At 41.8% G+C, this 13,818-nt stretch overlaps 1 protein-coding gene across 5 annotated transcripts in view; it reads left to right on the top strand.

The window, feature by feature from the left end:
* Positions 1-13,818, top strand: part of LOC311487167 (pleckstrin homology domain-containing family A member 6-like) — a 104,630-nt gene that overhangs the window by 73,663 nt on the left and 17,149 nt on the right. For all 5 annotated transcript variants that reach the window (XM_084543330.1, XM_084543329.1, XM_084543328.1 and 2 more), the window contains 4 exons: positions 328-467; positions 2,653-2,728; positions 9,319-9,422; positions 13,511-13,669. In XM_084543330.1, the coding sequence (XP_084399456.1) occupies positions 328-467; positions 2,653-2,728; positions 9,319-9,422; positions 13,511-13,669 (479 nt within the window). The remainder of the gene's footprint in view (positions 1-327; positions 468-2,652; positions 2,729-9,318; positions 9,423-13,510; positions 13,670-13,818) is intronic.

Raw genomic sequence — 13,818 nt, 5'->3', positions numbered from 1 at the left:
ACAGTGACACATCTACCCATTCGCTTTCACACATTCACACACCTGTGCCAAGCAGTGGGAGCGACTGGGGGTTTAGTGTCTTGCTCAAGGATTCCCAGTTCATGGAAAATCCTTTCTACCTACTGAGCTACAGCTGCCCCTATAGCAGGGCCTATTACCAGTTAAAGATTTAAGCTCCTTGACTTGTGCACAGATGAGGGGGCGGCTGTGGCTGTGGCAGCTGTGGTTCAGTAGGTAGAGCGGGTTGTTGATCCCCGGAATGTGCCACATATCTGTGCATATTATGCATATTCTAATGACTATCCCATCTCTCTTTCACTTGCACAGTGACCAGAGGTGCATTGGACTCGTTTTGCACCAATAGTCCAGTCAGCCCACTGAGTTCAGTAAGTCTAACCGGCCCGCTCAGCTCCTTCTCCCCAGTCTCTGGGTGCCAAGCCTCCCCCATCAAACAGCTGGGCCTTGAGGTAAGCACTGGACACACCCAGCGAGGAGCCATCCCCAATCCTGGTTTGGACCCATGTTTAGAATCGATAACTAGTACATATAAGATTCATTCCAGGATCTTGCTTCTTCAGGACTCTTGACAGACCAATGTTTTATTATTACACTGCAGTCCACCGTTGTACCTCTCTTTCAGAAGTTCTTTGACAAAAGTTTGTATTTAGTCATTTGGGGGCCCAAGGCAAACCCAGTCATTGGGGCCCTCCACATTCTCATACTGCACTGACAAAAGTTTTATTCTCACCTCAACACAATTGCTGAGTGAGTGATGGAGTCTCACTATCCAACTTTTCATCATCCTCAGAGCTAGACTGGCTTTCCCCTGGGTCCATCACTGTCTCATTCTGAGAATCAACGCATAAGACAGTGTTAATCTTGTACCCGGTAACATAATGTAAAAAAAATGCATTTTTACAAGTGCTGTATTTTAGTTAAATTTTGACAAAAGGTGAGTAAATAATTTAGGCAACTTTGTCCTGCTTTTGAAATCTGTTACAATTATCTGACCACTTAAGTTACTAGTTACATAACCGTTTTTATATATATCCCCCGGTCCAGTGAATAATATTTATCACCAAACAAAGATTTTGAATCAACTAAAAAGTGTGAATTTGAGAAAATTCTTCTATTTCCTGAGCTAGATAAAGTCCTTAAAATCTTTCTTGAGGGTTATTATCTAAGAAGTGAATCATCTCAACGCTTTTACTCTAAATTGATAAGAACATTAATCAGCATTTAAAATAGTTTCGACTGCTTTAATACTCACATCTTAATGTTAAAAAAACGCCACTTTTGTCACTCTCCACTTCATCTCCTCCTCGGCTGACACTGACAGCAGTGTGGCTCTTGCTGTTGTCAAGTGCCTAGATTCGGTGTCACTGTGAAAAATGTTGACACCTTTCGTAGTTTTGATAAAAACTGTTTATTTTCCTCTTGCCTTTTCCTCTTCTCTGCTCCACTGGGATGACTCCACTTCATTTTTCTCAACTCAAAACCGTGCCAACAAGTTTGTTTTGGTACCATCTTCCTGAATCAAGCCTGCACATGCGCAGTAACATGGAATAGCCCATTGCATGAGAAGGGAGGGGGAGCAGTCAAAATGATCATGATAGATTAAATCGAAGAAACCTTCATTAATCAGTTTTTATGAGACGTTTGGGGGGCCCTGGAAATCTCGGGGCCCCAGGCAATTGCCTATGTTTGCCTAATGGTAAGTCCGCCCCTGGTGGTACAGTCTGTTAAGGCCAATACACAACGAGTTTCACTCTTTCTATTCTCCTATACCAAATTTATATGATACTATATTATCATTTTTATAAAACAGGAAGTTATTCTAATGACTTAGTGGTGGATGAAATGTTGTGACTCTTCAGAGGGCCTTTTGCAGGCATTTTTGTTATCACCTAGTGATTTCCACATCCCTCTCCTTAACATGGAAGATTAAGTGAAGATTAAGATTCTTTCCATAGAATCATTACCTGAACCTTTTCTTCTTTACATTTTCTGCTTATTGTCACTTCTATTGATATGCTGTATCCTCTCTTCCTCCTCCTATCCTTCCTCTTCTTCTGTCCTCACACACTAATTCCTGTATGGTGGTCTAGGATATTGTTCCTCCAAGGCCTCCCCTTCCAAAGTCCTATTACCTTTTGGAACCATCCCCTACATTTCCTCCATCTATTCCTTCCCTGCCTTTTGACAGCGCAGCCTGGTTACACAGCCTATGCATCAATGATGGTTACCTTGATGGTGAAGTTTCTCACATCAGAAAGGTATTTTGGTGTTTCTGCCCCCATACTCCCCCTCTTTTACCCTGTCCTAGATGTTGTGCAATCTCATATTTTGAAAATATCTCTTAAGCCCCCAGAGACTTTTCATCACAGCACTTCCACATGTCAAACCTCATTTCTTCACTGTTCCACTCATTGCCTTTGCGTCACCGTAACAGTATTTGATATGAGTCCTAGTGCATGGTAGAAAGTTCTCCAGAGCAACAAATTATCTTTCAAACTCTTTATGTGCCTATTTGTTTGTGTCTTGGTGGTGACACTCAAATCCAAAAAATAAGACATATTGAATGCACTTTGCTTAACCACTAGTTTTCAGGTTTTATATTGACTTTATTACAAATAGTATTTTGTATTGCAGGCCAAGTTTGGAGAACAAATCAGAGTCAGTGACTTGCAGGAACAGGTCCAGGACAGGCAGTCCACCACGAATAAAGGTACAACAACCTAATTTCAAGTTCCCATCTAATGATCCCAAACCAGTATTGAACCACTGGGTGGGTTTACAGAACCTCGTGGAGGATGGGATTATACTGATGACTCATTCCACTCACATTTAGAAATTATAGATGAAAAAAAAAAAAACATAATCCAATGAAAAATTCTATCTTTTGAGGTCTGTTAAGGTTCTCAGTCATCCAGGTCATGGCATATCCAAAAAGGTTTTAAAAAAGGCAACTGGACTTGTACTTGTAGAGTTTTTTTGAGGAGACGTTTCACCACTCATTCGAGTAGCTTTTTTAGTTCTGGGGGACTAGTGGGAAGTTTGAGGTTTAAATAGAAAACTACTACTGAAACTTGCTCGTTGTGGAAAAGGGGTTGAAACTTCTTGGGGACAGAAGTTAAAACTGTATTGTAAATAGATGGCAGATTAAATTTGTTTGTTGACAATTTTGCAGCTTTTTTACACAGGCCTCACCTCTTTAAACAGGACGGCCTGCACCCAAATCAGGAGGGTTCACGGATTTTATCAGTTAACATCAACCTGACTGTCCGGTCCTGCACCTCAGCCACCTCCTGACTCACCTTAGAACATGTGCACACTGACCCTCTGCCCCTCACTCACCCCCACCCTCCCCCACTACACGTACACCCACACCATCAGTAGGCCCCTCTCTGCCACCAGAATCTCAGGACATTCACGCCATCAAAACCATCATTACACGTAGACAGTTGAAACCCAGCAATGTTTTTAGACCCAAAAGTGTTTTTAACGTTCCTATAAAATACCATGATGAGCCATCAAAATGGCTGTGCTGAATGTGCGCTCTCTTTTAAACAAATTTTTTATCATAAATGATTTAAGTTTAAATAAAAATTTAGACAGTATTCTTACTGAGACATGGCTTGATGCACCTGAGGCTTTCCCAGATTTGAATCATTTTTTCTATATTCTACTGGGGGGGGGGGCTGCATCCATATCAAGAACCACAATGTCCTCAAATGAAATTCTTTTAAACAGCTACTCGTCATTTGAGCATCATGCCTTTGTTTTTAGCAGCCCTCCTACTCTCTGCATAACAGTCTATAAGCCCCCCCCCCACCCCCGTACTCCACCTCTTTTATCAGTGAATTCTCTGAATTCCTATCAATCATTCACACCACCTACAACAGGATTTTAATAACTGGTGATTTTAATCTACACGTAGACAACACCTCGGACCCAGTATCCAGAGAATTTTTAAACCTCTTAAACTGTTTAGATTTTAAACAGCATGTCACACAGCCGACCCACAGCAGGGGGCACACCTGGTCATAACCTATGGACTGTCTGTGGGTGTGTCCTCTGTTGTGGACTTGGCTGGCTGGTTAAAACATCACCAGTTTTAACCAGCAGGAGGCCCCAGTGAGAACAGTGAGGAACCGCTACCTAATTTCTGAAGTGGCTGCAAATTTTATCCAGATTTTACAGAGCACTCCTCCAGAGATTTTACCAGCACCTTGCGATTTTATCGTTGATAGTTTCAACGCTGGACTCGGTGGCTCCTCTTTCAGCGAAGACAATTAAGACAAAACCTACGCCCTCGTAGAGAAATGAGGAGATAAAGAAATTGAAAAGAGACTGCAGGAGTGCTGAAAGGAGATGGAGAAAAACAAAACTAACAGTCCACTATGAAATTTTACATCAACAACTCAAAACCTTCAATAATGCAATCAAACAGGCAATAATTTCCCATTTCAAAAAACTTACCGCTGACCATAAAAACAATCCTAAATAATCTTTTAACAAATGGTGATTTTAACAAGTCCCATAAAATAGCAACAGATGCCCTCTATCAGGACTTTGCAGACCACTTCAGACGTAAAACTGACGACATCAGATCCAGTCTTTTATCTCAACAGATTTTAACTGTCGCCACACCTGGATCATTGATTTTACCTGAGGAAACACTGGAGCGTTTTGCCCAGGTTGATGCAAGGACACTTGGTCGAGGTTTCTCCCAGGTAAACCCTGCAACTTGGACAGATCCAATTTCCACACTGTTTTTTAAAACATGTAATGGATTCCTTGAGGAACAGCTTTTAAACATTGTGAATTGCTCTCTTCAGACAGGTGTCTTCTCCACCTCCTTTCAAACGGCGGTGGTGAAGCCCCTTTTGAAGAAGAGCAATTTAGACCCCAACATTCTTAATAATTACCGGCCTGTATCCAACTTACCATTTTTAAGTAAAATTTTAGAAAAACATTTTAGAGAGGCATCAGTCTGGTTTTAGGACAAACCACAGTACTGAGACAGCCCTTTTAAAGATTTTAAATGATATCAGGTTCAACTTGGATAAACACAAACTCACAGTCTTGGTACTACTGGATCTAACCGCCGCCTTTGATACAGTAGACCATCACATTTTATTAAATAGATTGAAGAACCTGGTCGGCCTCTCTGGTACTGTTTTCAACTGGTTCGTCTCTTACCTCATAGATCGACACTTCTTTGTGAGTATGGATACATGTTCCTCAGGAACCCATGGGATCAAGTGTGGGGTTCCCCAGGGGTCAATTTTAGGTCCAATCCTTTTTAATCTTTATATGATTCCCCTCAGGGATGTCATCAAGAGGCACAGCATCAGCTTTCTTAGTTATGCTGACGATACACAACTATACATCGCCGTGTCTCCTGATGACACAGGGCCTATTGATGCCCTTTCTAACTGCATTTTAGATATCAAGTCATGGATGGCAGTGAATTTCCAGCATCTCAACCAGGACAAAACAGAGGTTTTAGTCATTGGTCCTGAAGGCCAGAGAGAGAAACTTTTAACAAAATTACAAGATTTTAAACCATCTCAAACCATAAAAACCTGGGTGTCATTTTTGACTCTGAGCTTAGTTTTATCCCACATATCAAAAACATAACAAAGATTGGTTTTTACCACCTTAAGAATATAGCCAGAGTCCGCCTATTTCTCTCTCAGGCCAGCACGGAGGTGCTGATGCATGCTTTTATCTCTTGTCGTTTAGAAAAAAAAGTATCTCTAATCTCCAACTACTACAGAATTCAGCCGCACGAGTGCTGAGGAGGACCAGAGGGCGGGAGCACATTACACCGGTTTTAAAATCGCTGCATTGGCTTCCCGTCTGTGTCAGGATTGATTTCAAGGTTCTTTTACTCATTTTTAAGTGTCTTAATAGTCGTGGGCCTTCTTATTTATCTGACTTACTTTTACCATATCAACCCTCGCAGACTCTGAGGTCTTCCAGCACTGGCCTTTTAACCATACCAAAAGTTAGATTGAGGCGGCTTTCAGTTATTATGGCCCCCGATTGTGAAACAGCCTGCCGGAGAACCTCAGGGCCGCAGAGACTGTTGATGTTTTTGAAAAGAGCCTCAAGACCCACCTTTTTAATGAGGCTTTTAATTGATTTCCTTTATTCCTTTTAATCAGACTTTTTATCATTTTTTCTCTATTCTATACTATTTTAATTATATGCTTTAACTACATGTTTTAATTTTGAGCTGAAAGCATTTTATCTATATTGTTCATTCTTATCCTATTTTACAGTTTTAGTCCCTCAATTTTTAGCTCCAGTGTCTCCTCATGGGGGCCTACCACACTAGGAGCTGCTGCTGGTCTACTGACAGGGGTGCTGTCCTGTGGGCGGCTCTGGGCTGGGTGGCTGGAGCACTGACGGTTCTACATTGAATTATTCCGTGGGCGAGACCCTTTTTTTCCTAAATTGGTCACCTGATGACTTTGACCTTTTTCTGTCCATCTCTGTTTATTTGACACTCAACAATCAACAGATTTCCATCCCCCAATGCTGTCACTCACGACCAGAAGTCAAGACTAAACCAATTCACCTTGGTGACCACATAATCATTTTGTATTACCTATTTTTATTTGGCCATTTCACACAATTCATAAAAACAAAAACGTGCAGGAATTATAGGCCTGTATTTATAATATTATGAATGAAATGTGTGTTATATGGAAGAAAGTCAAGGTGTGACTGACTTTAGCCCTTCTATACAATTTGGGAGAGACCCAGAGGTGAACTGTCCCCCGCGCTCCCCTCCTCTTTCCCTTTCTCACACACAGCTTCTGTGTACGGCACCTTCTCAGCAGCAGGGGCGCCTGCAGCTGCAGGGGGCGATAATATCCCCACACAGATATGACAGATAATAGAAAACCATGGACCACCGCCCCTTGTGTCATGAAAAAATGCCACCCCGGGCGGCTGCCCAGTTTGCCCGTGCCTAAAACCGCTACTGGGCTGGAGGACTCTGCACCTTGGTGTGGGGCCTTCTGTCTCTATAGCGGCGCACCCTGTAGTCGTGGGTTGGAGGCCCTCTCATGTGGTCGGCCCCCAAAGGTGGCTTTGGGGGCCTTGCTCCAGGTCTCGGTGCCCGGCCATGTCTCTCTCTAGCATGTACAGTGGGTGTGAGCCTGTGTGTGTGTGGGTGTGTGTGTGTGTGTGTGGTGTGTGTGTGCGTGTCTCTGTATGTCTTTGTGTCCCTCTGTGTTTTTACGGGGTGGGAGGGTTGGGGTTTTGTCCTTGCTGTTTTTAGCCTCTGTGAGGCACTTTGTATTGCTTTTAAAGTATGAAAAGTGCCATATAAACAAAATTTGATTGATTGATTGATTGATTGAATTATTATTTTTTCAAGTTTAAATATGTCTAAGAATTGGATTTTTTGCAGCTCTTGCTTGTGGCTGGCTGTAGTCTAAGAGCCAAGTCGGATCTTCAATAGAATTCTGGGCGACACGTTACTTTTTTGTTGACACCGCCTTATTGGCAGGAAAACTGAGGAGGTTCACAACAGTAACGCAACTACAGTAATAAGTAACTGTTTAATCCTGAATTTCTTTCTCACTGCGAGTAGTTTTAGTGCTGAATGAGCAACACCCACGTAACATTAGCCTAATTTGCCTTTATGAAAGGAAATCTGTTGGACATCATGTTAAAAACATGCTAAATAAACAAGATATTACACTTGGAAAACGCTGGATTCTGTACGTGATGTAAAGTGATCACTACACAAGAGGGATTCCACCACTCAGTTGCAGTATCTTTCCCTTGCTTGTCCCTGACTATTCTGGCATCCAGGGGCACAAGAGCTGTCGACCATTTTTGGATGTAACCCGTACAAGGACAAGTTAGTTAGTTGCTTGCAGTTGTCAACCCGAGTAGTAATTAGCAAAGTGTGCTTTCCTGACAATATGGCGCTGTTGTGATTGTTGTGCTATTAGTTGCTTCACTTCACACTTCATAACTCACCACATTTAAATGTCGGTAACGGCGTTGAAACGATGGCAATAGAAATTAGTTAGATTACCCATTACTGAAAAAAATAACGCTGTTAGTAATGCCGTTCATTTTAACGCCGTCATTCCCATCACTGGTACATGCATTTTTGGATGGGTTGTTTGGTTTCCCCAATGTACAAGTCTGTATACTCCTCACTGCACTGAACAGCATACACCACATTACTCTGATTCTGCCTGGGTGTTTTGTCTTTAAGGTAGACCACTTTTTGTCTATGTGTATTCCCTGGTTTGAATTAAACTGGAATGAGGTGTTTCCTGAAACACCGCATTCCCCAGCCACGTAGAAGATGACGATGTTCTTCCTTTTGTTGTACTCCTCCCCTCTGTCCTTTTTGGGATACCTATCCACATATCTTGAGTGTTCGTTTGATGTGTTTCTGCTTCTTCTCCTTGCCATCCAGTCTTGGTACAGTCTGTGCTCTGTGTTGAAGAGTTCTGATGACACCTAGTTTGTGTTCAAAATCAAATACAGCCGCTCTACCTACAGCCGCCCCAAATGCTGATCAGTGTGAGTGGGTATCCTATATACTTCAATGTTGAGGCTTCGGTCTTCTTCCACGTGCACCAGACAGTCCAGGAAGGCCACCCTAAAACACCCAGGCAGAAACAAAGTAATGCGGTGTACGCTGTTCAGTGCAGTGAGGAGTGTACAGACTTGTACATTGGGGAAACCAAACAACCCATCCACAAACACATGTACCAACACAGAAGAGTCAGTTCATCAGGAAACAATTCAGCTGTCTACCTACACCTGAAGGACAAAGGACACTCTTTTGAAGATAATAACATCCAAAACTTAGCCAGAGAAGACCGAAGGTTTGAAAGAGGAGTAAAAGAAGCCATCTATGCCAGACTGGAAAAACTTTCTCTAAACAGAGGAGGTGGACTGAGATTTAATCTGCCATCTATTTACAATACAGTTTTAACTTCTGTCTCCAAGAAGTTTCAGCCCCATTCACACCTTGACACTGGAGCCTCTGACCGACAAGGGTCGTTAGAGCACCTTTCATAAGGAAAGAGGACAGGGACAAAACCTCAAACTTCCCACCAGTCCCTTAGAACTTAAGAAGCTACACAAATGAGTGGTGAAACGTCTTCTCAAAAAACTCTACAAGTCCAGCTGCCTTTTTTAAGACCCTTTTGGATATATTTTGAAGTGTGATCATTAAATCAACTGAGGATGTGCATGCATTGCATATGAAATTCCAACCTCTCTTTTGTCCCATTCTTATGGACTTATTTTTTTGTCATTTGCCAGTTGGTATTGTTCCACCTAGAACCAAATTCCACACTGATGAATCGCATAGGAGCTCTGCTGGAGTTACGCAGCACAATGGCAGAGTGCTGAATGGAGTCTCCAAGGTATGTCAACCCAATTACAAAATTTGTATCATTTGACAACAAGTCTTGCAAATTCAACATAAGTAAATATAGAAATTGCTGCAAATTCTCAGCGCAAATACAGAAATGTAAACAAAATATTTTCAGGGGATCCCAAAAAGTGATCAACCTGGCTGGAATGAACTTCAAAGCTTGTTGACATTTGTTATGTTGAAGAAAAAAACAATCCAAGTCTAGTTCCAAGTTTGCTGATGTGGTGCAAATTTATCGGAGTTCCAGGTCATGGTGAGCCTACCGACACAGAGTGGGTCCGAGACCGGAGACTGACCCAGAATGTAGGGCCAGAGCACAGATATCCCCTGTCCCCAGGTGTGGTTGCAGACAGTTGTTGAATAGATCGTATAGTGGATGTATATTGGTCAGTCGAGGGCAACTTTACAGAGGAGGGTGAACTCAGTAGGGGGCAGGGGTGGCTCCCAGACATGGTCAGAACAAAAGGACAAAGGAGTGACACTCAGGTAGTATGATCAAGGCTCTGATCAGCAGGGGAGAGGAGACGGGGAAGGTAGACAAAGGAGTATGATCAGGAAACTCAGAGACAGGAGAGATCAACATATGGCTGGAATTGCCCCAGACGTGTCAAAGCCAATGTCCCTTCAAAGACAATTTAAGTTTTCTTCTTCAGTTACTTGTCACAAGTGTTGGAAATATGTTCTAATTATGTTGTTTGTCCTACTAGCAGCATGTTTCTATATTTGCTGTGGTTGCATTTGCAGGTGATGTGAGTAGTTGCTGGTGTTTTGAGTATTTGCAACATATATCTACTCACTTGCTATTGTGAGTATTTGCATTGCGTTTCTATATTTGATTGTGCTGTGAATATTTCAGTTCAATTTAATTCAGTTTTATTTATTTGCGTCAATAACAATACAAATTGTCATAAGATGCTTTACAAAACCCGGCCTGAACCCCCCAGAGCAAGCCTGAAGGTGACAGTGGCAAGGATAAACTCCCTTTTAACAGGAAGAAACCTTGAGCAGAACCCAGCTCATATGGAGGGACCCATCTGCCAAAGGCCGGGTAGAGACAGAAAAAGGAGAGAAGGAAGAGGATAGGAGGAACGAGATAAAATACATTTGTCACAAATACATACATCTGACTAAGAACATACATGAAGAATCTGATGATGATACAAATACAAGATATACTGTAGCTGATGTCATGCCAGTTTGAGAATACACTCCTGATCAAAAATTTAAGACCAGTTGAAAAATTGCAAGAATTTACATTTTGCACTGTTGGATCTTAAGAAGGTTCTAAGTAGTGCTTCAAAATGCAAAAAGAAGAAATGGGAGTGAGACAAGAAAAAAATTTGAGTAAGCAATTTATTGCAAACAACCATTAAACTGAAATAGGCTGTTCATCAGCTGATCAAAAAAAAACAAATCTTCACAAAAATGTGGATTCAGTGTCAGCTTCTGTCAGGTACCCACACTGTCATGACCTCCTGATGGCAAAGAGCAAAAAAGCTTTCTCTCTTTGAACGTGGTCGGATTGTTGAGCTGCATCAGCAAGGCCTCTCCATTGCTGCTGAGGTTGGACGCAGTAAGACAGTCATTTTAAACTTCTTAAAAGATCCTGAGGGTTATGGGAAAAAAAAGTCAAGTGGTAGACCCAAAACAATTTCACCGGCCCTGAGCCGGAGGATCTAATTGGCTGTCCGTCAAGACAATCGATCCTCGGCCCAAATTAAGCTTGTCACTGGTGCCAACTGCAGTCCCATAACCATTAGACGGCATCTGCGAGAGAAGGGTTTTAAGAACAAAAAATGTCTTTAAGACCTCGTCTCCTTCTACGGCACAAAATTGCCCGTTTGGAGTTTGCACGAGAGCACCAAACATGGGACATTGAAAGGTGGAAGAAAGTTTTATTTTCTGATGAGAAAAATTTTTACCTTGACGGTCCTGATGGCTTCCAACGTTACTGGCATGACAAGGAGATCCCACCTGAGATGTTTTCTACACGGCACAGTGGAGGGGGCGCCATCATGATCTGGTGGGCTTTTTCCTTCAATGGAACAATGGAGCTTCAGGTTGTACAGAGGCGTCAAACGGCAGCTGGCTATGTGGAGATGTTGCAGGGGGCATCCCTCATGACTGAAAGCCATCGTCTGTGTGGTAATGACTGGGTTTTTCAACAGGACAACGCTGCAGTTCACAGTGCCCGCCTGACAAAGGACTTCTTCCAGAGAAATAACATCACTCTTTTGAACCATCCTGTGTGTTCCCCTGATCTAAATCCAATGGAAAACATTTGGGGTTGGATGGCAAGGGAAGTTTACAAAAATGGACACCAGTTCCAGACAGAGGATGCCCTCCGTGAAGCCATCTTCACCACTTGGAGCAACATTCCCACTAGCCTCCTGGAAACACTAGCATCAAGCATGCCGAAACAAATTTTTAAAGGGGGATTAACACGAATGGCGCAGTTACTCATTACTGAGTCCCTTTTTGAAAATTTTATTTCTGTTTTAGGGCTTTTTTTTTGAGATGTGGTCTTAAACTTTTGATCAGCTGATGAACAGGCTATTTCAGTTTAATGGTTGTTTGCAATAAATTGCTTACTCAATTTTTTTTCTTGTCTCACTCCCATTTCTTCTTTTTGCATTTTGAAGCACTACTTTGAACCTTCTTGAGATCCAACAGTGCAAAATGTAAATTCTTGCAATTTTTCAACTGGTCTAAAAATTTTGATCAGGAGTGTATAAGCAGTAGTATATGGAGGTTGGAGAATTTGCAGTACATGTGTTGTCAAATTGATGAGATGATGAAGTTTTCTTAATTTGCTTGTGTTTTGTCTGCATGTGTTTTCTGAACGTGAGTATAATATCGTCTGTGGGTGATTGTGGGTTGCACTGCACTTGTTCTGCAGCAGGTGACTTAGTGCAACTGATTCCACTTACTCATAAAGAGAAGATATTACAAAAACAGTATTCTTGAATAAATATATTCTGAAAATTAAGAGATCAAAATAATTAATCCTTGTCAATAAGGCATTTACAATTAGACAATAGAAAATCAAAATGTATAAAAATAATAAGAGGTCACATTAAACACTCAAAATGAATAGAGCTACAAGATGCTACAATTATTAGCCTTTTAGGCTATGCCATTGATAATCACAGTCCATAGTTCCCTTCTATACCCATTCTTGCCATTCCTGAAATTGTTTAACGTTTCTTAATACTCCTGTCCAATAACTCATGTCACTTTTTAGTAAAATAATCTAGGTAAATTCATGCCTTTCCCATCATAGTAATGCTTCCTATGTAACTAAATGCAAGCATTAATGTTATCCAACGGTAGCAAATAGGTTTTTGAATATGTATTTTTACCTCATTCCCCCATTGTAAAGCACAGCGTCTACACTGACAGCTGCCTAATAAACAAGTACCCTCCTCAGGGTGTGGTCTAGGGACAGATGGCATGTGTGCATGTACATGCGACACATGCCATCCATTACCTTTTGATTTATTTTTATTTATTTTCCTCCTTTGCATACATATACTTGTATACTCAATATACACCCACACAACACACTCGGTGCAGAGAGTGGTGAGGCCAGCAGAAAAGATCATCGGCTCCTCACTTCCTCCCATCCAAGACATGCAAAAAACGCTGTCTGTCCAGAGCCCACAACATGATCAAAGACCCCACCCACCCCCATCATTGACTGTTCTCCCTTGTTCTCACTTACAGTTTTAGGGAGAAAGCAATTAATGAAAAAACTTAGGATGGGTGGACATCTGACTGGTTGAGGTGGGAAGAAGTTGAAGTTGAGTTGAAGAGAATGTGAGCATTCATACAACTGGAGACTTAAAACATGCTGCTCCAAAGCCAGATATTATCTTTCTCCCATCCCATGCATGTGAATATGGAGGGAAAAGACATAAAATGTGTGATTAATGACATGCAGTTCGGTACATAAATGCATAGACAATGAAAGGGAGAAGAATGTATGGTAAACTGTATCAAGAGGGACCACTAAGTTCAAATAGGACTAAGACTGAAAGCTGAAATAAAGTGTGATTACACAACATTTTGTCACAGGAGCGTCCAAAGAGCGCTGTTTTCCCTGCAGAGATGAAGTCAAAGATGACCGCGGAGGAGCAGAATGAGCGGATCCGTCGCAACAAGTTTAGCTCTGTGAGGGAACAGGGCCGGAGTCTAAACCTTGCAGGTGGCCAGTCTCCAGCCAACTACAAAGTGGTATGATCAAGCAAATATCGATCTTTGCAGTAGATTTTAGAGTCAGAGAATCATATGCTATGTGCAGATATTTTCAACTTTGTCCATATTTAACACTTGATGGATAGACCTGCTGTTCACTGAACATAATTCTTTAATCTAAATGATAT

This window comes from Chelon labrosus, assembly GCF_963514085.1.
Source record: "Chelon labrosus genome assembly, chromosome: 4".
NCBI classification, from domain to species: domain Eukaryota; kingdom Metazoa; phylum Chordata; class Actinopteri; order Mugiliformes; family Mugilidae; genus Chelon; species Chelon labrosus.
Note: the sequence above shows the minus strand (reverse complement) of the source record. Positions and strands in the feature narration are given on the sequence as shown.